General features: G+C 52.6%; 2 protein-coding genes across 2 annotated transcripts in view; one reads left to right on the plus strand and one right to left on the minus strand.

The window, feature by feature from the left end:
- Positions 1 to 24915, plus strand: part of LOC127461900 (zinc finger protein 160-like) — a 205553-nt gene that overhangs the window by 101312 nt on the left and 79326 nt on the right. The gene's annotated exons all lie outside the window — the stretch shown is intronic.
- Positions 1 to 24915, minus strand: part of LOC127461895 (zinc finger protein 585A-like) — a 208402-nt gene that overhangs the window by 67436 nt on the left and 116051 nt on the right. The window contains exon 4 of the mRNA XM_051770093.1: positions 5726 to 6415. Within this exon, the coding sequence (XP_051626053.1) occupies positions 5726 to 6415 (690 nt within the window). The remainder of the gene's footprint in view (positions 1 to 5725; positions 6416 to 24915) is intronic.

Genomic DNA, 24915 nt, shown 5'->3' on the forward strand with positions numbered 1-24915 from the left:
TATCACATTTCCCCTATGAGGTCACATCCACCATATGACATCACACTTCTGTGATATAACATCCTTCCTGTGATTTCACACATCCCCTGTGACATCACAGCTCCCCTGTGACATCACACCTGCCCTGTGACATTACATCCTCCCGTGTGACATCACGCCTCTCCTCTGACATCACGTCCTCCCCTCCGACATCACATCCTCCCTGTGACATCACAGCTCTCCAATGACATCACATCCTTCTCTGACATCACATCCTCCCCATGATATCACATCTCCCCTGTGACATCACATCCTTGTTGTGACATCACATCTCCCATAAGATGTCACAACCATAATATGACATCACATCTCCCCATGACATCACAGCTCCCCTGTAACATCACATACTCCCCTATGACGTCACAACCATCATATGACATGACACTCCCATGGCATCACCGCTCCCCTCAGACATCACACCCCCCCGTGACATCCCGTACTCACCTGTGACATCACATCCTGGTTTTGACATCAAGGCTCCTCTATGATGTCACATCCATCATATGACATCACATCTCTCCTGTGATCTCATATCATCCCTGTGCCGTCACATCCTCCCCAGTGACATCCCACTTCTCCTGTGACATCACAGCTCTCCCAGGATGTCAGAGCTCCCTATGGCATCACATTCATCCTGTGACATCACAGGTCCCCTATGATGTCACATCCATCATATGACATCACAGCTCTCCAATTACATCATATCTGCCCAGTGACATCACATCCTTCCTGCGACATCACATTTCCCCTATGACATCACACCTCTTCCAAGATATATCATCCCTGTGACATCATGTCCTCCCCGTGACTTCACATCATTCCAGTGACATCACATCCTCCCTGTGACATCACATCATTCCAGTGATATCACATCCTCCCTATGACATCACAGTTCCCTGATGATGTCAAATCCTTCCTATGACATCACATCCAATGACATCCTGATCCATCCCAAGGTTGGGGGTTTGTGTGAGACAGGCAGAACAACAAATGCCTGCACAGCCCAGAGCAGTCAGTGTGGGGCTGTGCTTGCTGCTGCAGAGACCCCCAGGGAACAAACACAGGCAGGAGTTTTGGGGGGGGGGGGGGTGTCCCTAAGGAGGACATTTGCCTTATTATTGCTTATTATTTGTAATATCTTACAGATCTCTCATACAACACCTAAGGATGGATTCTATAGAATATGTGCCATAGATATTTGGGTTGGGTCTGGCTGAGCTGCAGTTCAGTTCCCCACAGCAGCCCTCCCAGGGCTGGGCTTGGCATTGGCAGCTGGAAGGGTGTTGAGAACACCCCAGTGTTTTGGCCACTGCTGAGCACAGCACCAACACTGGGACATTCCTTCCTTAGCTGAGGGCAAGAGCCTGGCAGGGGACCCAAGTAGGCCAGCTGAGCCCAACTGACCCAAGGGACATTGCAGCCCATGGGAGGTCAGCTCAGCTCTAAAAGCTGAGGCCCGGAGCAGGAGGGGGGCATTCATTGTCTGATGGCTGCCTGCTGAGGAACCGTCCCGCGGACCCAAGCCCTGCTCCTGGGGAGTGGCCGACCATGGCTGCTCATGGGAAGCAGAGAACAAACCCTGCTGTCTTTTGCTTTAAATAAACTGTCTTATCCCAACCCACCAGTTGTTTTTTTTCCCACCTTACTCCCTCCCCTGTCCCACTGGGAAGGGGAGTGATAGAGCAACTGGGTGGGCACCTGGTGTCCAGCCAAAGTCAACCCACCACACACCTGAACACTTCCAGAGACTCCACCACCTCCCTGGGCTACTTGTTCCAATGCCTGAACACTCTCTCAGGGGAAAAAGGGTTTTTGAATATCTAATCTAAGCCTCACCTGATGCACCTTAAGGCCGTTTCCTCTCTTCCTGTCACTAAAGGCTTTGCAGAAGAGACCAACCCCCACACCCACTAAAACCTCCTTTCAGGTCATTGCAGAGAGCAATGAGGTCCCTCCTGAGCCTCCCCTTCTCCACACTCAACAAGTCCAGTTCCCTCAGCCGTCCCTCAGCAGACATGTTTTCCAGAGCCTTCCCCAGCTCTGTTCCCTTCTCTGGACACGCTCCAGCCCCTCAAGGGCCTTTTGGCACTGAGGGGCCAGAACTGGACACAGCACTCCAGGTGGGGCCTCCCCAGTGCCCAGCACAGAGGGGCAATCAGTTCTCTGCTCCTGCTGGCCACACTCTTCTCCACAAAGGCCACGATGCCCTTGGCCTTCTTGCCCCCCTGGGCACACTCTGCCTCATATCCAGCCCCTGTCAAGCAGCACCCCCAAGTCCCTTCCTGCTGAGCAGCTCTCCAGCCCCTCTGCCCCCAGCCTGTAGCGTTCCAGGGGGTTGTTGGGACCCAAAGGCAGGCCCTGACACTTGACCTTATTGATCCAGCCTGTCCAGATCCCTCTGCAGAGCCTTCCTGCCCTCCAGCACATCCACACTCACACCCAACCTGGTGTTATCCACGACTTTCCTGAGGGGGCACTCGATCCCCTGGCCCAGGTCACCCAGAATGATGTTAAACAGGAGCAGCCCCAACCCTGAACCCTTGGGAACCCCACTAGTGACCGGCCCCACCTGGATTTCCTTCCATTTCCCACCACTCCCTGGGCCATCAGACACTTTGTCACCCAGCAAACAGTTCCCCAGGGCAAGCCATGAGCAGCCAGTTTGTGCAGGAGATGCTGGGGGAGATGGTGCCAAAGGCTTTCTGGAATTCCAGAGAGACACATCCCCAGCCTTTCCCTCAGCTGCTGAGCGGGTCCTTTGTCAGAGAAGGAGATGAGGTTGGTCAGGCAGGACCTGCCTTTCCCAACCCCACACTGGCTGGGCCTGATCCCCTGGTTGTCCTGCCCCTGCCATGGGATGGCACTGAGGAGGATCTGCTGCATGGACTTCCCTGGTCCTGAGGTCAATGGGACGGGCCAGGAGTTGCCCAGATGCTCCTTTTGGCCCTTCCTGTGCTTGGGCATCCCTTTTGCTTGTTGCCAGTCAGCTGGGACTTGTGCAGTTCTGCAGCACTGCTGGGGAATGAGTGAGAGTGGCTTGGCCAGCTCTTTCTCCAGCTCCCTCAGGACTCTTGGCTGCATCCCATGTGGGCCCAGGCACTTGGGGGGTGTCATTGGCAGAGCAGGTCACTGACCATTTCCTCCTGCATTGTGGGGGCTTCACTCAGCTCCCCATCACCAGCTTCCAGCCAAAGCCTGCCTGCCAGGTGTCCAAGGGGTCAGTTCTGCTGCCCCCTCCTTCCTTCCCCCACAATGGAAAACTCCCTCATTTTGGGTCCCTGTGCCCCAGACGACTCCAACCACCACCTCACCCACCAGTCCCACAAACATGGAATGCTTGGGCTTGGGAGGGGCCTTCAAGAGCATCTCAACACCCTCAGAGGAAAGATTTCCTTCCTACTATTTCCTCCAACCCTTCCCTCTACCTGTGTGAAGCCACTGCCCCTTGTCCTGTCACTCCAGGCCCTTGTCCAAAGTCTCTCTCCATCTTTCTTGTTGGCTCCCTTCAGGCACTGGAAGGCCACAATTAGGTCATCCCAAAGCCTTCTCTTCTCCAGCCTCAACAATCCCAATTGTCTCAGCCTTTCCTCACAGCAGAGCTGCTCCATCCCTCTGATACTCTTGCTGCTCCCCTCTGGACTCGCTCCAGCAGGTCCATGTCCTTCCTGTGCTGGAGCCCAGAGCTGGAGGCAGCTCTGCAGGGCTGACAACATTACAACCCTGTGTGTTCCAGCAAGGACACTGTGGAACCTCCTGGAGTAAAGGGGCCATTGTGACACTGCAGGGCCTTCTGGAGCCAAAGGAACCCTGGGACACTGTGGAATCTCATGGAATCAAGGGAGCACTGTCACCCTGGAAAAAACTCCTGGAATTCAGGGCCCATTGTGACACTGCAGCTCCCCATGGAACAAAAGGAACCCTGGGACGCTGCAGAAACTCATGGAACCAAGGGCCATTGGGACATTGAGGGGGCTGATGGAATCAGGAGTCCATTGGGACAATCCAGGGCCTCATGAAATCAAAGGAATTCTGGGACACTGTTCAATCTCCTGGAACCAAGGGTTCCTGCTGACATGCGTGTCCTCCTGGAACCAAGGGAGCCCTGAGATATTTCTGAACCTTCCAGAATCCAGGGGTCATTGGGACCCTGCAGAACCTCCTGCATTCAAGTGCTCCTTGTGAAACTGCAGGCTCTCCTGGAACCCAAGGATTCCTGGAACACTGCAGAGCTCACGGAACCAAGGGGCCACTGTCCCACTGCAGCTCTTTCTGAAGTACAAGGGACCCTGGGACAGTGGGAAATCTCCGAGAATCCAAAGGGCATTAGGGGACTGCAGGGCCTCATGGAACTAAAGGAACCTTTGGAGACTGTGGAAGCTCATGGAATCCAGGGGCCATTGGGGCATGTGGGGCCTCCTGGAAGCAAAGGAACCCCGAGAATTTATGTGGGAACAACATAAGGCAGCAACAGCTGCATTCAGTTAATTCGAATCCAAAAGGAGTGTTTTGGCCTTGACTGGTGTTTTCCATCCAGAGAGTGCTGTTTGCCAAAGGGGAAACCACTTGGAACGCTCTGCATGGCAGCCTGTGTTTTTCTCTGGTGGCTGAACACAGCCAGCACATGAGGGGAGGGGAATGTGTGGGATCAGGGCACTGCTTTGGGGCCATGCTGGGAATTCCAGTGGACTAAAAGACAAAGCCCAGGTGCTGTTTCCAAAGGAACCCCAATGAAAGGGGGACACCGGAAAGACGGGCGGACAAGTCCCACAATGGAACTCTGTGTGTGCAGCCTCATTTTCTCCTACAGTGCCCACAGGAGAGAGGGTAAACAGTGGGGGTTGGGACCCCAAAACTGTTCAGGGGGGAAATGGGGGATTGAGGGGACAATGGGAATATGGAAGGAACAGGGAGAAGGGTGGAAAAGGGGGGGTGGTCTGGTGGGTCGGATGGTCTCATTGGGGTCTTTGGGCACAGAGGGGTTGGGAAAGGGGGGTGGCCCCCCTGAGCTCCCAACTTCCTGTGGGGTGCTGGATCCAATCTCAGCCTTGGATTATGCCAACACTTTCAGTTTAGAGGAATTACAGAGGTGTAACTGAATCATTTTTGTCCTCCAGGTTAAACGATGGCAAACCAGATCTATTGAGAGAAATTAATTTATTTAGGGTTCCAAATGATCAGACAAAAGATCTTCATCAGAATTATTTACTGCACAACAGAAACACTAAAACTACCAGGAGAACAGCATAAGATAGGACAGTGCTCTACATTAAAGCAATTGTTGAAGCAATTCTACCCAAGCTGGCACAAAACCTGTAATTCCTAATTACGGTTGGATGGAACTCCCCCAGACCAACATTAATGGAGAGAGATCTCTGCTCTCAACCTCCAGCAGTGACCTTGGGGGGTCCCCAGCCAAGATAGGAATCTCCACACACCTCCCAAGAAGGGTTCTGTGAGAAGAAGCTGCCCCTGGGAAAGGGGACTGGTCCTTTGTGGTAAAAGGGATGGACTGACAGTCACTGTACTCCAGGGGTTGCCTCCCCATCAGGGGCTTCATTCGGGGTGGAAGCAGCGGCCGAAGCTCTTCCCACAGTCAGGGCACTGGTAGGGCTTCTCTTACTGGTGGGTCCGTTGGTGTCTGGTCAAGGTTGAGCTGTGGGTGAAGCTCTTCCCACACTCCCCACACTTGTAGGGCCTCTCCCCGGTGTGGATGCGCCGGTGGGTGACGAGGGTGGAGTTCTGGTTGAAGCCCTTCCCGCAGTCGGTGCAGCGGAAGGGCCTCTCATCCGTGTGTGTCTGCTCATGCCTGAGGAGATTGGAGCTGGTCGGAAACCTCTTCCCACATTGCAAGCACTTGTAGGGCCGTTCCCCAGTGTGGATGCGCTGGTGGGTGAGCAGGCTGGATTGCTGCCTGAAGCTCTTCCCACATTCCCCACACTTGTAGGGCCGTTCCCCCCTGTGGATGCGCTGGTGTTGGATCAGGTTGGAGCTCTGCCTGAAGCTCTTCCCACATTCCCCACACTTGTAGGGCCGTTCCCCAGTGTGCGTGTGCTGGTGGGTGAGGAGGTGGAAGCTCTTCCTGAAGCTCTTTCCACATTCCCCACATGTGTAGGGCAGTTCCCCGGAGTGGATGTGCTGGTGGGAAAGGAGGTGGGAGTTTCGGCTGAAGCTCTTCCCACATTCCTTACAAGAATAAGGCCGTTCCCCAGTGTGGATGCGCTGGTGTTGGATCAAGCCCGAGTTATCACTGAAGCTCTTCCCACATTCCCTACACGTGTAGGGCCGCTCCCCGGTGTGGATGTGCTGGTGTCTAATCAGGTTGGAGCTTTTCCTGAAGCTCTTCCCACATTCCAAGCACTGGAAGGGCTTCTCTCTGCTGGGAGGCTGCTCAGGGACCACCAGGTCAGAGCTCCGGTTCAAGCTCCGGCCGCCTTCCTGGCACAGGCTGGCTCTTTCCTCCTCAGAGCACCCTGGGATGGCTTTGGAGCCCCTCCTGCGGGGGGATCTCCGGCCCTTTTCCTCCCCGCTGCCTTCCTGCGCCGGGGAGCCCTTCAAAACGGCCTCTCCCACCAGGGTCTCACGGGGGGATTTGTCCTCCGCGCTCTCCGTCCTCAGCTCGGGGCCTGGGGCAGGAAGCAAGAAGGACAGGCAGGGGATTTGCCTCCGGCCCACAGGGAAGGCCAAGGACATCCCCCCAACTCCGGCCCCGGCAGGACGGCGGCGCCAGCGGGGTTGTCCTGCAGCCGGGGCCATGCTGGGCTGACAGAGCCAGCACAACACCCGCCCAAAGGGACACTGACTTCCTCCTCACCTGCCTGGGGGGCCCAAGGCATCTTCCTCTTCCTTGCAGCCTCCTCCTCCATCCGCCCAAGCTTTGGGAAGGACAAATCCTGATGGGGGAAAACAAGGGCTGAGCTCGTTGGCTTGGGGGTTCCTCCTGCCCAAGTCCATCTCTAGAACTCACTGGGCATCCTGTGTCCATAAAAACCTCCAAAACACCAAGATTCAGCCCAGAAAAGCACAAACCACCCAGACACAGGCAAAAAAATCCCTCAGAAATAGTAAGAAGATCCTCATCCCCCCAAACCACACAAAGCTGAAATTCAGATGAAAAATACTCCAAAATATGAAGATTAGCCCCCTCTCCCTCCCTGTAGACCCCTTTCCCACCCACCCCGCAAACCCCGGCTCCCCCCAGCTCCCTTTGGGGGTGACCCACTGCCCCTCACGCTCCCTTTGGGGGTCCCACCCGCTCTTTTCCCTTCTCTTGCCCCTTTCCCATCGTGGCCGCTCCGCTCACCCGACAGCGGCAGGAAGGGCAGGGACAGGGGCGGAGCAGCAACAGCAACAGCAGGAGAACAATCACCCCCCATCCCATGGGTGCCCAGGAGGGGGGAACTTGTCCCAAATATTCTGGGGGGAGGGCGGGGAGGTGGTGACATATTTGGGCTGCCAGCACAGATTTCCCTGCAAAGTCTGCACTGAGTCAAGCTCTGCACAAGAGACTCTGCCCCATGGATGGGATTGCAGAGGCTCCCTCAGGTTCCCAGCATCAATCAGCAACCAGGAATAGACACAAAAGGGTCCCCTGAAGATGTCGGGGGGAGTGTCCTGTAGGGAGAGGACAATATCACCCCACCAGGGCAGGGCTGGCAAGTGGGAGGCTGCTCCAGGGGTCTGCAAGAGGCCTCGTGCTCTGCTCGGCCCCAGCAGTGCCTGGTACCAACACCCCCGGCTGAAGACCCAGCCCTGGGAAGTTCCTGGAACAAGAGCCCCACTCCCACCTGGCTCCAACCTCCTGGCAGGGACTTGCAGACAGTCAGGAGGTCTCCCCTGAGCCTCCTCTTCTCCAGCCTCAACACCCCCAGCTCCCTCAGCCTCTCCTCACACCACTTGTGCTCCACTCCCTTCCCCAGCCTCGCTGCTCTTCTCTGCACCTGCTCCAGCCCCTCCAGGGCCTTCCTCAGCTCAGGGGCCCAGAGCTGGACACAGCACTCCAGGGGTGGCCTCACCAGCGCTCACTCCAGCCCAACAATCCCTTCCCTGCTCCTGCTGACACACTCTTCCTCACACAGGACACCATCCATTGGCCCTTTTGGCCACCTGGCCACACTCTGCCTCCTCTTCAGCTCCCTGTCCATCCCCACTCCCAGCTCCCTTTCTGCCTGCCTGCTCTCCAGACACTCTGGCCCCAGCCCGGGGGGCTGACGGGGCTTCTTGGGGCCAAAGGGCAGGACCCGGCCCTTGGCCTGCTGGAACCTCATCCCCTTGCAATCAGCCCATGGATCCAGCTGGGCCAGGTCCCTCTGCAGAGCCCTCCTGCCTTCCAGCACATCAACACACCCCCAGCTTGGGGTCACCTGCACATTTGCTGATGAAATGCCTGGTTCTGCAGCAGCTGGAGATGCTCAAGGGGCAGCAGGACCAAGTCAGGGGCCTGGGGGGGCCTGGGGGGCTTTGGGGTATGGGAGGGTCCTGGGGGAGCTGGGGAGGGGCTTTGGGGATTGGGGGTACAAACCAGGTCAGATCAGCACAGACCAGGACAGACCAGTGCAGACCAGTACCTCCTCACTGCTCCCCAGATCTCTCCTGGAGCTGGGCCACCTTGTCCTGGGACACCTGAGCCCCCCCCAGTGCCCCCAGTACAGCCCAGTGCCCCCAGTACAGCCCACTGTGTTCCTGTCCCAGGGTGCTGGGTGATCCCTCTTTGGGGGGGTTGGAAGGGATTTGAGGGGGGGACTTGGGGAGATTTGGGGGGATCTGGGGGGGGGGGTTGGATGGGGATTTGGGGGGTTTTGAGGGGCTTTGTGTGAATTTGGGGGAGTTAAAAGGGTCTTGGGGGCATTGGGGGGTCAAAAGTATCTGGGGGGAAGGAGATTAAAGGAAAAAAAGGGGAGTTGGGCGACATTTGAGGGGGTTAATGGGGCCTAGAAGGGGAGAGGAGGGCCTGCACCAAGAGTAGGTGAGTCCTGAGATCCCCCTCGTGTCCCCAAGACCCTTTCGGTGTCCCCAGTTCCCCCCTTGGCATCCCCAATTCCACTGTCCCCAAACCCCATCCCTGATGTCCCCAACCCTCCATCTCACTCCAGGAGTGCCCCCTGGACCCTCTGACCAAAAACACTCCTCCCCCCCTCACAGAAAGGCCAAGGACATCTGGGGACATGTTGGGGACGGTTGGGGGGCTTTGGGGGACACTGGGGGATTACTGGGGGATACTGGGACACACTGGGGGGAACCAGGGTGCACTGGGAGGGACTGGGAAGTTACTGGGGGATTACCAGGACACAGCGAGGGGCACTGGGAGGTTACTGGGTCATACTGGGGGTTACTGGGTGCTCACTGGAGGATCACTGGGTCATCCTGGGGGGCAGTGGGAGGTCACTGGGACACACTGGCTGGTCACTGAGGGGGTTACTGGGCCATACTGAGGGTCACTGGGAGGTCACTGGGCGATACTGGGGGCACTGGGATCCCCTTACTCGGTTCTGCTACATGTACCCCCTGCATTTTGGGGGGCACCCCCAGGACCCCTCCCCTGAGGGCTGGGAGATCCCCTGAACCCCACTGCTGGGCTTTAGGGGACCCCCGGGCCCCCCTCCCTGTGGGGTCTCTGTCTGCTGAGTTTTGGGGGTCTCTGGGGTTCGGGGGGGGAATTGAGATCCCCTTTCCCTGGGGTTGGTTTGCCGACACAGAGACCCCATAAAATCCTCTCAAAACCCCTGAAATCCCCTCAGAAATCCACCTCTGGACCCATCAAAACCTCCTTAAAGACCGTACAAATCCCCTCAGAGACCTCATCCCCCTCCAGGACCCCCTAAACCCTCTCAGTAACCTGCAAAACCCACTTGGGACCCCCCAGGCCCTTTCAGGGACCCCAAAAACCCCCTCAGGGACCCTCAAAACCGTCTGGGACTTCTGAAATCCCTCTAGAAACCCAGAAAACTCCTTCAAAGACACCCCCTGCAAGCCCCCCAGGACCTCTGAATTCCCTTAGAGACTCCAAAACTCCCTCAGGGATTCCCAAACCTCTTCAGGGACCTTCAACCTCCCCCTAAGTCCCCCCAGGAAACCAAACCCCCTCAGAGACCCTCAAAAACCTCCTTAGGGACTCCTAAAAGCCCCTAAGGGACCACAAAACCACAGAACAGCAGAAGAGCTTTCTGTAAAGGAAGGGAGCAAAGAATCTGAGAAGGAGGAGACCAAGGAAAAACCGAACCAAAGCAATAAAATCATCCTGACCCTTGCAGTTTTTCCTTCACCTTTTTCTCACTTTTCCTTTTTTCAGGGTTCTTTTTTTCGTTGGGTGGTTCTGATTTTTTTTTCCGAGGGATTTTCTCGGCAATCGAATGATCCTTCCGGGTTCTTGGGAGGCCTCCCGGGCCCCGCGGCCCCCGAGACGGTTCCAAGGCCCTGCGCTCTGACCCTCGGGAACCCTCGAACCCCCGCGCTAAACCCTCCCGAGCCCTCCAGCCTTTCCCCCCCCAGCCGCGCTCCCCGCAGCCCCCGAGGGGATCCCCAGACCCCGCTCTCCCGCACCCCCCGCCAGCTCTCACAGACAAAGGCAGGACCCGCCGCCATCACCGATTCCCGCTCTGCGCGCGCACCGCCTTTAGAGAACACCGCCGCAGCCAATCAGCGCGCGGCCACGCCCCCGTACTTCAGCCGTCGCGCCTGCGCGTTGCGCGGGGCAGCACGGGAGTTGTAGTCCTTGCGGCGGATCATTGCGGCCCTTTGCACGTGAGCGGAGTGAGGATAATACTTTTTTGGGTTTATTATTTTTCTGTCTTTGTTTTTCCTTCTCTTCTCTCTTTCTTTTTTCCTTTCCTTTTTACTTTCTGCTTCCTTTTTCCCCTTTTTTTTCCCTTTTTCTTCCTTTTTTTTCTCTTTTCTTTTTTCTTTTTTTTTCTTTCTTTTTTATTATTTGTCTCATTTTTTTCCTGCTTTTTCCGTCTTTCTCTTTTTTCTCCTTTTTCTCTTTTTCCTCCCTTTTTTTTCGCATTGCCTTTCTCTCTTTTTTTTCTTTTTCCTTTGTTTTCTATCAGTTGTATTTTCAAGGCAGATTTAAATACAAATCAAAACAATCTCCAGGTACAAATCTCATGACAACAGATAATCTGCCATTCTTCCAGGTCCATGAGGATTCCCAAGATCACAAACACTGAGATGTGAAGGGTGCCCACACAAAAAACAGCTTTCCCTGCTTTCTTCCACACGTAAAGCAAGTGTGGAAGGGGCACTTGGCCCCAGGCAAGAGGCTTTTACAGACACTTTAGGCAGTCCAGAGTGGATCTGGCTGGCAAATGGGATTATGCCCATGCTTTCCAGGAGAATTTGCAGAGTACATTGAGGGGAAACATTGAGAGCCATTTCTTCATCTGCTGAAGGGATGAGAAGAGGGGGGAGCAGGTGCTCTGGCCCCAGACCTTCTCTCTGCTTTGGGGACACTTCTGTGTTTTCCTCTGTCCATTGAATTCCCAACAAAGAAGGAAAAAGCTACAGGAACTCCAGTCTGGAGTGCTCAGGACATGTGGAAGCAGGGGAATTTTTCTTCCCAGCTGGGATTGAGAGTGCAATTTCACACTCCTTTGGAGAGCATTGACTAAGACATCCCATTTCTGCCCAGGGATCTTCCAGGGGGAACTCAATCCGGGCTCTGGGCAGGTCCCTGCAGGGGCAGCAGCTTCCTCTGCACATTTGAGGGGATAAAGCTGCTCTAACCCTGCACTCCAACTACTCCACAGCAATTTAGGACCTCTGAGGACAGTTCCCCACTGTTTCCACCCCAGCAGAGACCTGAGCACATCCCGTGGGCACTGTGTGACCACCCCTGGCATTAACACCCTGTAGGAATGAAGACACTGACTGTAAAGACACTTGTCTACCTGGAAACCTCCACTTTGTTTGCTACTATACAGCAATAACATTTTCTATTCATATTGCAGCTACAGACTTAACAAATAGAATTGCATATATTGTGCTTTAGAAATTAAAATGCATTCCAAAGTCAGGCAATGCTAAACAACGAAAGTCTTGAACCCTCCCCCCCAAACCAGCCCCACTTTCTGCTTTCAGAACCAGCCCACTTCCTCACTCTCTTCACAAAGGGAGAAACTCTCTCTTTCCACCTCTGAAACAAAAATTCCCTCCCCAAAAGTGATCAAAAAGAGTCTGCTTAGGCACTACTGCAAATGGAAGTTGTCTAATAACCATTCCTTCTAACTCAGGAAGGGGAGGAGGTGAAGAAAGTCACAACAAATGTTTGGATTCCTTCCTCTTTGACATCTTCTCTTCCCTATCTGAAGCTCTGGGACATGTGCAGGGGGGTCAGCATCTCTTCAAAGATGGCTCCTTTCACATCAGAGCCCCTCAAATTGGCTTCCTGGAGGTCACAACCTGATAGGTCACAATTCTGAAGGGGAAAAGAAAAAGAAGTGTCAATGGAATGCACCCAGAACTCTGTTCAAAGCTTTACTTGAAGTCCATTTACCTGAACTCCATTTACTCTGAAGCTGGAGAGGTCAGCCAAAAGCCAACAATCCCCCAAATTACCAGCTGACGATAGCAGAGAAAGGAATAGGATGGAAAATGAATCCCAACTCACTTCCAAATCAGTTCCTGCCAACGTTGCTCCCCTGAGGTTTCAGTTCTTTAGTTTGGTGTTTCTCAGCGTTGCAACTCGGAGGTTCATTCCTGTCATCTGACTGCCCTCCATGGCCACTCCTTTCAGGCTGGCACCTGGAACACACACAGAAAGGAGTTCTGTGAGGAAAACCAGTCAGAAACACAGCAGCTGCACACTGGTGCTGCCTCAGAGCTGTGTGAACTGGAGGAGGACAAGGGGATTTGGGGCTGAGATGGTCACAGACTCAGTGCAGCCCTTGTGGGCCCTTCTCAGGGTTGGACAAACCACAGCTGGACCTTTTCTGGGCCATAGAAATGCACAAACACAGGCTTCAGCTTAACAGGTCAGCCCTCTCCAGGCTGGCACAGCACAGGTTGGCACGGGCCAGGTTGCAGCAGCTCAGACTGGCCACCTTGAAGTTGATGTAGCAAAGATCCAGGTGGGAAAGATCTGCTCCACTGTAACTGAGATCATGGAAATCCCAAGGAATAAATCCCCCAAAAACGTTACAGAGGGGAAGGGGTAGGTCTGGACACAAAGTTAATATAATTGTGTGCATTAATATTTACAATGTATAAATATTTAAGTAGAAATATATGGATATAAATGTATTAAAATATATACTGTCTATAAATATAGACAGATACAAGATAGATACAGACACACACAGGTCCTGGGAGGAGCTGAAGACACCCCACCAGGGAAGGGGGCTTCTAAAAAGGAGGGAGAGGGACTTTTGATAGGGGCCTGGAGGCACAGGACAAGGGGCAATGGTTTTTCAACTGAAAGAGGGCAGGGTTAGATGGGAGACTGGGAAGAAATCCTTCCCTGGGAGGGTGGGGACGGGCAGGGATGGAATTCCCAGAGAAGCTGTGGCTGCCCCTGGATCCCTGCAAGTGTCCAAGGACAGCTTGGATCAACCTGCTCTAGTGGAAGGTGTCCCTGCCCATGGCAGGGGGTGGAATGAGAAGACCTTTAAGGTCCCTTCCAACCCAAACCAGTCCATGATTCTATACAGACAAATACACACAAGACCATTTATTCTACTACTTAAGACTAATGAAATCTAAATGCAAAGCTCTCAAAAATTGTCCTTGGTTCATTTTACATTTAAACAAATTGCTCCACCAGGAAAGCTTCCACCTAAAGCAGGAATGCAGCCCAAACCACCCTGGAATTCCAAGTCAAGGTCACTGTGCCACAGCTCAGAATCCAAACTCAGTTCAAGAGAACACATTGTTTGCATTTCACGTTGCCACATTCCAGCACCAGACACCAACACTCCAGAGAGGGACAGCACAAGGGGCAGTGGTTTTAATAGAAAAGAGGGAGCTTCAGATGAGATGTTGGGAAGAAATTAAGAAATTCCTAGAATTTTGTTAGAAAGAGAAATGTGTTCTCACCTGACAGCCCAGCTCGGACTTGGGGGGTGTTGCCAGCAGGAACCAGACAAACTCCTTCTGAGAGGTGGGAGAGTGATCCTCAGCTGGCTGGGAATTCTGTTGGGAATGTTGTTCAACAGCTGACACAGACAGCACTAAATTACACATCTCCTGCAAGAGCAGGGCAGGTGCATTCAGGTCTTCAAACAAATTCCCTTCAGGGCTATTTCCAGGTGTTCGATTGGTGAATCAATACCAAAAAACCTGGCATCCTGCAGGACATCTGGAAAGAAAGAGTTTGTTATTTCCAGGGAACTGTTAATCCAGAAACCACACCTCTCCCTACTGGAGAACAACCACAGACAATGTATTAGATGTAACTGGGCAGAGCAAAAGCTTGTTTGCAGCTAAAAGGAAAAAAAAACACTCAACCAGGATGTTTGTAACACCAGCATTGGGTAAAAGGTATCAGCTCCAGAATTCCAGCCAAACATGAATCCAGGATGGACAACGTTTAATGCTCCCAAGATAAACAAATAACCTGTCTTTAGTAAATCAAGAAACACCTTCATTAAATCAAGCAACGTGGAGCTGCAATGCTGTAAGGGGGGTACTTTTGAATTAGATGATCAATGGAGCAGAGGCATGAGAAAGAAATTATATTAGGATGTGAAACCAGCCAGAGTATGGTACAACGTAACGTTATGGCACAAGTGAACTGAAAGGTCCATTGTGTTTCTTAGCAAGTCAATGAGATGTCCCCCATGATCAGAGTTGAGTTCCTCCTTGGCTTGGCCCCCTACTGCAAGAGGGACACAAACACCCTTGAAACACAATGGTAGAGGTCATACATAGGGGTGAGAAAGATGATGATGGGAGGAAGATTCTGTGGGCAGGGGTCACTGGCCCCTTGCCCTACAGCAGGGCATGCACAGACTGTTGCTATCAGGTGATGAACAGGCAGGGTTTGGCTGCCACTCAGGCATCACCTTATACTGGGTACTGGCCCTACGTGGTGTAATGTGGAACTGATAAAATGGGGTGTCAGGACTGCTGGGGTGAGCGATCCTCATCCTGCCATGGAGACTGTGTTGTTCCACGGGGACGCCCGCTAAGCACGGGCACCGACCAGCTGCTGCAGATCCTGGCAGCCCTGGCCTGTCTGTGTGGGTAAGCACAGTTTATTGATAGGAAGCAACCGAGAAAGCAAATGTTTTATACCATTTTTTTTGTATCCCTTTAACTCCTTTTTTTACTAGTTAATACTGTAATAAAAGCTGTCTGTAGTATTGTATGAATGCCAACCAATAAAGTATTCTGTATTCTTTTTTAGCTTTTGATTGTCTTTGCTAGTATTTTTTTTTTATTCTCACTGCAATAAAAATTTGGTTTGTATTTTTTTTTTTTTAGTGTTTGAATGTCTGTTTTACTTGTCTTTATTCTGGGCAAGTATTCAAACAAACTAATACTCCACATTCCACAGTCCTTTTGCCACCCGTAACCAGTGACTCTGAGTTCCTGCTTCCCCAGCCCCCAGGGACGGTCTCCTTGTCTACTCATTCCTCCACACTCACCTCTCACTGATGGCATCTTAACAAGACAAACACCTGGGAATAATTTACTTGCAAGTCTTCAATTCTTTTGTGGTTAATTAGACAAATCTCAGAAGTGTATTCCAAGTCAATATATTGTATTAATAAGACCATGAGAAAAGATGTCTTTTTTGTGCCCTGTTTACTTTTTCCCTCTTTTTACATTGATATCAGCAATCTCCATTTGATAGTGATCCTGGGCACCTCCTAATTCAGTCTGAACAGATAAGAAAATTAGGACCCTTTATGTCTGACAATCCATCAGACTTTATCCCTATCCCCACCCCACCATTCCCTCATCAAACCCCTGGCACTCAAAGCAGCCTTGGGCAAATCTCAGCTTCCTCCACTCAAGGCTGGACCTGCAGGTTTCAGCTCCTTGGCACCAACTCCCACCTGCTTGGCTTGGAGAAAGAGCTGCACGAGACACAGAGGGATGTTCATTTATGGCCAGCAAAAAAAACTAAAGGAAGGCACAGCTCAGTAAAAACCCAAAGTCCTTCCCCTGCTGTATATCAAGTCCACATTGCTTCCACTGAAGTCCACTTTGCACAGTAGATAGTCTTAGACCAATGGCAAACACCTTCTGTGCCAAGCAGGGATCCCAAGATCCCCCCAGCACTCCCTGCCCCGGATTCTGTCCATATTTGCCCTTTGCACACAGCACATCACACATTGTGTGACTCCTCCCTCAGTCCACAGAGGCTGGAAAAGAGAGAAAATTAATTAAATGCTCTATTGTGCAGAGCTAAATCTGCACTCATCCCAATATTCTGGGCTTACAGGACCTTTATCAAACACATTCTGCAGCATCTGTTCACTGGGTAAAAATCTGCTTGGATGGCCAGGCCCAAGGAGTGGTGGGCAATGCAGTTCCATCCAGGGGTGTTCCCAGGGCTCAGCACTGGGCTCAGGGCACTTAATCTCTTTCCCAATGATCTGCACAAGGGGATGGAGTGCAGCCTCAGGCAGTTCCCAGGGGACACCAAGCTGGGGGGGAGTGTTGATGTGCTGGAGGGCAGGAAGGCTCTGCAGGGGGATCTGGACAGGCTGGATCCATGGGCCCAGACCACTTGGAGGAGGTTCAACAAGGCCAAGTGCCAGGAGCTCTACCTGAGACACTTTCATCTGGTCACTCCCATCCCCCTGTCCATTGTTGGATGTCACTCAGGGGCCCAACTCTTGGCTACCTGTGCATCTCCAGGATGGACTTTCACAGCCAACCTCTCTGCCCGGGTGGCAGGAGGGCCTACCCTGATAAGGCCTAAAATCCCATCAGACAATGCCAACAGTGCCAGCTCTCATGCAAGCTGTCTGTGAGATCTGCCAGTTACCGGTGGTACCATGGGAATGGTTTTGGTGTTGGATGATGCTCAAACCAGCCTGGTTCACCCAACTCCAAACACACATCCTGCTTTTGGAAGTTGGATGGGACAGTGAAGCTGGTAACTGGTCTGTACATTTGTGAGGAGCAGTCAATCCCTTCCTACTAGAGAGGTCCAGTCCCCTTTTCATCCAGGCAGATTCTTCTAACACAGCCCTTCTTGGGGTAGATGTGTGGAGATTCCTGCCTTGGGTGGGGACGCCCTCCAAGGACACTCCTCAAGGCTGAGCAAAAGAAATCTCCCCATGACCGTTGGTGTGGGTGAGTTACATCAGATCTTTATGTAATAATTATTTCTTTTGGCTAGCTTTAATATAATTGCTTCAATAATTGCTTCAATATAGTGCACTATCCTATCTTATACTGTACAACTAGCAGTTTTAGCTTTATACTGTGTAGTAAATAATTCTGACTAAGATCTTTTGTCTGATCATTTGTAAGAATAAATGATTCATTTTATATAAATATTACCATTTGACCAGTCATTAAACCAGTGGGGCAAAAGTGGTCCAATCCCACTTCTGTAATTCCTTAAATTTAATTTGTTGATAAAATCTGAGGCAAAGACTGGATCCCTTATTCCTTGAGGCTCCGCAGTGTGACAATGGCTACTTGATTCCATGAGGTTGCACTGTTTCGCAGCGTTCTTGGGCTCCATAAGGCCCTGCAGTGTGACAATGGCCCACTGATTCCTTCATTTTCCCCACTGTCACAATGGACCCTTGATTCCATGAGGTTCCACAGTGTCACAATGGTCCCTTTGACTCCAGAAGGCCTTGCAGAATCAGAATGGCCCCTGGATTCTGTGAGGTTCCACAGTGTCACAATGGACCCTTGATTCCATGAGATTCCACAGTGTCTCATTGGTTCCTTTGGTTCCAGAAGGTTCTGGGATGTCACACTGGTCCCTTGATTCCCTGATGTTCCACAAAGTCCTGGGATCCTTTTGATTCCATGAGGTTCCGCAGTGTCCCATGTTCCCTTTGGTTCCAGGAGGCCCCAGTGTATTCCAATGGCCCCTGGATTCCAGGAGATCCCACAGTGTCCTGGGGTTCCCTTGTCTTCCTGAGTTTTGGCAGTGTCCAGGGTCCCTTTGTTCCCATGAGGTTCCTTTGTTTCCATCAGGCCCTGCCACGTCCCAGACTCCCTTTGGTTCCATGAAGTGCTGCAGGGTCACAATGTCCCCTTTATTCCAGGAGGTTCTGCCATGTCCCAGGGTTCCTTTGGTTCCATGGGATTCCACAGGGCCAAAACTCCCTGGTTCTTATCCTTCCAACATTTGTGGGCCCATTCTATCCCTGCCTGGGATGGAGCCCCATTGTGTTTCTGCAGGAATGGATCCATGGCCATCCTGCCACTGCACCAATTCAATGCTGCACAAACGTCACTGCAGGCCCGACCCTGGATGCAGGAACAGTCTGGGAACTCCAGGCCTGCTCCCATTCAGCAGAGCCAGTCGGGGTCCCAAAGAGCACAAGTGATTGACTGCAACTCCTGCAGTTCTCTGGCATTGCTGGGGACAAATGCAGGAACTGCCAGGAGCTCTGCAGAGCCCTGACAGTGCCACTGCAATCCCAAGCTGCATTGCCCGGGGCAACCCTCAGCACAGCCAAGGCCACAACCCTTCCTGAAAGGTGTCCCTTCTGGGCAGGGCCAGGGGGACAAACCCCTCCATCTGTCCCTGCACATGTTGGGTCCAATTCTCATCCCCCACTTAGGGACAAAGTCAGGCTCCATTGGGTGTTTAGCTTTGCATTTGCTTCACTCTTTTGTGCTTCCAACACACACACACACACCCCAATCTGGGCACAGTCTGGCCCCCCAAAGAACACAAGACCTGACTATTTGTGGCTCCTGCTGCAGTGGCTGGAACTTGGGCCACGATCTGTGCCAGGAGCAGAGAGGTCCCTCCTCACAGAAACTTCTTGGCAATGGAGTTCTTAAGAAAAAGGGACAGGCTGTGGGGATCAGTGTCAGGGCATGGCCTGGGAAGTGTTTGAGCATCCTCCTGTTTAACACAACCAGCTTTTTCATCCCTTTTCTCTCTGTTTTCTCACACCTGTTCCTTTACAAACCACCGTGATCTCACCATTTCCCTTCCTTTGGTTCTTCCCAAGAGATCCCACCATGAGTCTTGCCCAGTCCCCAAATGTGCTTTCTTGTTGCCCATCATAAGACTCACACCCCAAACAGAATCCCCCATCCTCAACTGGCAAGGTCATCCTGGGAGGCTCTGCCATTGACCCACTTGGTGAAACTCTCACACAGAGATGCTGGAACTTTATTTGAATTGATTTTTTACCTTTTGGGTTTACAATGGCTTCTCCAAAAACATGGCAATTCCTGTCCTAGCAACAGTAATTCTTTGGAGAAGGAGTTTGGGACTCAAAGAATCACAGAATGGTTTGGGTTGGAAGGGAAACAAAAACTCAGGTGGTCCAAGTCCCTGGAGAGTGACATCTTCACTAATTGAGGCTGCTCAAAGTTCCTGACCTTGGACAGATCCAGGGATGGGACATCCTCTTCTGTTGCAGTTCTTGCCAGCCCCATTGGTAAGTATTACTTCATTTTATCCAATAGAAAAAAGCTCCCCTATTTCAGTTCAAAGTCATTGCCCCATGTTCTGCCACTACAGCCCTTGGTAAAACATATCCCTGTGACTATCTTAGACCATGTTTTCATCTGAAGACACCTCGGAGAGTGCTCAGAGATGTCCCAGGGTTTGGAGGTTTTAAACATGACCACTCTACAGGGGCAAAGGAGTCATGGGTTCAGTGGTGTGCGGGCAGAGGACAGCAGAGAAGAACCCTGGGAGTGCTTGAAGAGTCGCTTCAGAGAGGGGGGATGCTTTTGTTGTAGCAGAAAAGAGCATGAGAAAGAAAGAATTAATGGCAAGTGCAGCTGGGGAGGTCCAGGCTGGCACAAGGAGAAAAGAATTTCCCTCCAAGGGCAGTGCTGTGATGCAACACATCACCCAGAAGGAGTCTGGATGAGCCCAAGGCTTTGTGTGTGCAGGAAGAGCCAGGGAGGACGCAGAGATGTCAGTGCAGGAAGGTGCCAGCCAGGTGGGGCAGCCGGGGGGATGACGACAGCCTGCAGGGAAAGGGGCAGGGCATGGACACCGTAGGACAGCCTGGGCTGGAGAGGAGACAGGCATGGGGAGAAGCTGAAAGGCCCTGACACAGCCACCTTCTGCAGGCCTTTGGCCAGGGCTGCTGTCTGTGCCCCTGATGCCAGGAGGAGGGGAGTGCCCCTTGCAGCCCTGGGGCCTCATGGCCTCCTTGTCCCTGCTCAGTAGCCTGGCAGGTGCCACCCCATGGTCCTGCCCTTGGCATTGCACATCCCACATCCCAGTGCCCCAGGAAGAGCCCTGAGGAATGAGGCAGGGACAGGATCTGCCTTCCCAGGGGCTGGGGGTCAGGGCTTGGCCCATTGGATTAATGAAATACATCCAGGTTTCCTCAGCATCAGAGCCACCTTTCCCTTGCTTGTCCATTCTTGTCATCACTGTCTGCAATTTTCTGTTCCAACTTGAATCTGGGGACACTTTCACAGTTGTGTCCCACATTGAGACCCAGTAACAGTACAAGAAACTTCAGTATTTCAAACTCATTTTGAGTTCTTGAAAAGTTGTTTGAACTTCCTCTCAGGGACTGAGTTTCACATAAACAACACAAACCCCCTCTGGGGGTCATTAAAGACCTGGAGCTGTTGCTGTGCTGCTGAGCTGGGCCGGGCTCCTGGCACACAGGGAGCTCCTGGCAAGCAAGAAGAGCTTCAAAGAGACAGCTCTGCTGGTGAGCAGCTCCTCTGCACAGCCCAGCAGGGCTGAGGGCACTGCCTGCAGCACCCAGGGCACAGGAGAGAAGGCAGAGAGATGAGAGGCAGCCTGGGCTGGGAGGTGACTGAGCTCTCACTACAGGAGAAACCTTCCCAGGATTTGAAGGAAGAATTCTCTGGCTGTAGGAAAGTTCAACTTGCCTTCCTGGAGGCATCTCCTAAAGCTGGCACATCCCACAGCTTCTATGATCTTTCAGCAGGACACTCCCAGTTGCTGCAGTGCAGGGGAAGTGGCCACATGGCAGAGCAGGGCAGGAGCTGCAGGCAGCAAGGGCAGAGAGGAGAAGGGAGCAGGAGGTTCAAGGGATCCTGGGGTGGGAGGACAGGGCAGAGCTGCTCAGGGCAGGAACCTTGCCAGCCCTTTGCCATGGTCAGGCTGTGGCTGCAGAGCAGTGCAGGTGAGTTCCTGCAAGTGCCTCTCCCAGCTGCCAAATGGCAGCAGTGGCAGGAGCTGTCAGGATGGCTCTGCTGGATTTGCTGGGGTGCAGCAGGAGAAGCTGCTGCAGAGCAGGACTTGCTGCTGCCCCCTCAGAGGCCCAGGGCCAGAAGGTTCCCTGTGCCAGGGCTGGCTGTGGGGTGGGAAGGTGGGGGTGCAGCCAGGGGTGCCCAAGGCTGTGGTGCAGAGCAGGGTCCTGTCCCCAGGGCTCCGTGTGCTGGGCAGGGACTCTGCTGCCTGCCAGGGTCAGCTCTCAGCCCGGCCAAGGAGCTGCCACGGGGCTGGGGGAGAAGGGCTGTGGGGAAGGAACAACTCCTGGGAGGGCAGAGCAGGGCATTGTCCTTCTGATCTCCAGTGTGCTGCAGGGATGAGGGCTTGTCACAGCTCCAGATCAAAGCAGGAAATTTCCCAGAAGGTATTTGCAAGAGGCACAGACAGACAGGGGGGGTACCTTAAAGAGAATGAACCAGTTCTTTCAGTGTTATACTCTGGGTTGTCTGGGTGCTGACTGCGACAGAGAAATGAATCTCTCAGCGCAGGAGGAGACACTGAAACTTGAACTCTGTTAGGTTAGAGGGGATTGAACCTGACAGTATCAGTCATCAAAACTGTCTTATAGAGGCATCAGTGTCACTTTTCCAGCCTCCCCAGGGTTGCTCTGACATTGCCATCAGAGCCTGCCCAGCCAGAGATGCCCCTGGGCAGTGCCCTGTGCTGCTGGGAGGGCTCTGCAGGGCAGAGCTGAGCCCCCAGGGCTGGGATGCGCTCTGGTAGCACTGGCAGGGCCCAGCCCTGGGCCCAGGGAAGCAGCTGCTGGCAGGGACAGCTCCAGGCAGCAGAGCCCTGGGCAGGGAGTGGGGGGAAAGAGCCCCCAAGGCCTGGGGGAGGGGGTGTTCAGGCAGCTCTGGGGGCCCTTCCCTGCTGCTCTGCTGGGCACTGTGTGCTGGGCAAGGAGCTGCCTCTGCCTGGAGAACATCTCCCTGCGGGACCCTGCCCTCTCTGCTGGGTCTGTGCTGCTGGGTTTGGTGCTGCCCCCAGCAAGGCCCAGCTTTGCCTGGGTAGGATCCTGGGCAGGGCTGAGCCTTCCCTTGGGGGTGGGCCCTCTCCTGTCCCAGCCCTTGGCTTCTCTGCAGGAGGGTTCCTGTCCTACTGTGTCCAGCACAACTGCAGTGCTGGCCTGGAAACACCTTGAAATGCTTGGCAGCACATGGCCAGAGCTCCTGCCACACACAGCCCTCTGCCAGCAACTATTAGAGAGAAAAAAATGATTTAATCCTTAAATTAATTGTATTGAAATCTGGAGTGATATTGTCAGAGGTGTCTGTCCAAACTTTTCCCTGTGGCTTCCTTTGCTGAGCAGACCCCGTGCTAAGAAGCAGCAAATGTCCAACAGCAGCTCCCTCACCCAGTTCCTCCTCCTGGCATTCGCAGACAGGAGGGAGCTGCAGCTCCTGCACTTCTGGCTCTTCCTGGCCATCTCCCTGGCTGCCCTCCTGGCCAACGGCCTCATCCTCAGCGCCGTAGCCTGGGACCACCACCTGCACACCCCCATGGGCTTCTTCCTGCTCAACCTCTCCCTCACAGACCTGGGCTGCATCTGCACCACTGTCCCCAAAGCCATGCACAATTCCCTCCAGAACACCACAACCATCTCCTACATGGGATGTGCTGCACAGGCCTTTTTGTTTCTGTTCTTCGTCTCAGCAGAGTATTTCCTCCTCACCATCATGTGCTACGACCGCTACGTTGCCATCTGCAAACCCCTGCACTACGGGACCCTCCTGGGCAGCAGAGCTTGTGCCCACATGGCAGCAGCTGCCTGGGCCACTGCATTTCTCAATGCTCTGCTGCACACAGCCAATGCATTTTCCCTGCCCCTGTGCCAGGGCAATGCCCTGGGCCAGTTCTTCTGTGAAATCCCACACATCCTCAAGCTCTCCTGCTCACACTCAGGCTACCTCAGGGAAACTGGCATTCTTGTGATTACTGCCAGTTCATCAGTTGGTTGTTTCATTTTCATTATTTTCTCCTATGTGCAGATCTTCAGGGCTGTGCTGAGGATCCCCTCTCAGCAGGGACGGCACAAAGCCTTTTCCACGTGCCTCCCTCACCTGGCCGTGGTCTCCCTGTTCCTCAGCACTGCCACATTTGCCTACCTGAAGCCCCCCTCCATCTCCTCCCCATCCCTGGACCTGGTGGTGTCAGTTCTGTACTCGGTGGTGCCTCCAGCACTGAACCCCCTCATCTACAGCCTCAGGAACCAGGAGCTCAGGGACGCTCTGAGGAAAATGATGACTTGATGTTTTTCAGAAGCAAAAATGTTTCTGTTTTCTGCTCCATAACATTCAGAATGGATGGCCCAGCCTTTCTTCTCAGGTTTTTTATGGCAATAATTTGTGGGAGTTGTTCTCTTTTTTCTTGTAATATTGTTTTCTCCAAAAAAAAATGTTATTCTTCTTACCCTTTCTAATTCATTGTCTACTATTGAATTTGATTCTGATACTGCCTAGATGAGGAATTGTAATGTATGCATTTCAAAAAACCTAATTCTCTTGCAGAAAATTTTTGGTTGAAATCCTTCATTGAAAAATCCTTTGAAGTAGCAGGGACTGTCCCTGTGTGCAGACGTGACAGCCAGCATGAGAATCAAGAAGTGAAAGCCCTGAGAAAAGTCTAAGATGACCTTGTGTTGTTTTCTCTAGGCTGTGATTTACTGCCCAGAAATGAGCTCAGCTATTCTGTTTGCATTCTTACCATATGTGGGTGTGTAAAGGAGTTCCTTAAAACTCCAAGGTCTGTGTGTGTGCTGTGTTAACAGGCCGGCCTGAGTAAGTGATGGATGTGTGACTTGCTTAACCACTCCCAGGTAAATGTGAATGATATAAAAACCCTGAGTGATGGATAATAAAGTGATTTCTGTCCACCAAGTCAGGAGTCCATAATCTTCATTCCATCTGTAAATGGCACCAGAACATTCCATCTATACAGTTGCAGAGAGAAAAGGAGTTCCACCACAGCAGCACTGCCAGGGAGAACGACTTTTCTGAGCTACTCTCTTTCAACTTCCACGCTCTCCTTCTGCACCCATGTGTAAGACCTGAGCAGTTTGATATTGGGGTGTAGAGATGTAACAAGAACTAATAGTCTTTGCAACAAAATGTGTCATAGAAAATTACCGTGTGCAGTTTACAGAAATCAGCCAAGCAAGGTGAGAGAACAATGAAGAAGGGAGCTGAAGCAACAGGTGTATATATAACCAAGAATACTGTCTCAAAGAAGTTCATAAGGCAGTCACCTGGATTTTTGGGGACTCCAAACAGAGAAGACCACCAAAGACACTTGATGAAACCCCTCAGAGACCTTACAAGGATATGTATATATCTTAATAAATTTTGGGAGCTGCAGGTCTGCTGTGTGTGTGAATGCCATGAATATGAAACAGGAATGCAGGGAACAAAAAATGGATAACCATGTAATGCTGACATAGCAGCAGGAGTGAAGATACCTCTGTGTTCACTTTGGTGAACTGATTCCCAGGACACCTGGTTTGCTGAAATCATGCAGTGTGTTGTAATAGAATTGCCTGCCTACTAAAACTCACAAATCGAGTCTTAGAGGTT

Source organism: Manacus candei, unplaced genomic scaffold (genome assembly GCF_025592945.1).
Source record: "Manacus candei isolate 608988 ecotype Guabito, Panama unplaced genomic scaffold, ASM2559294v1 h1tg000115l, whole genome shotgun sequence".
NCBI lineage: Eukaryota > Metazoa > Chordata > Aves > Passeriformes > Pipridae > Manacus > Manacus candei.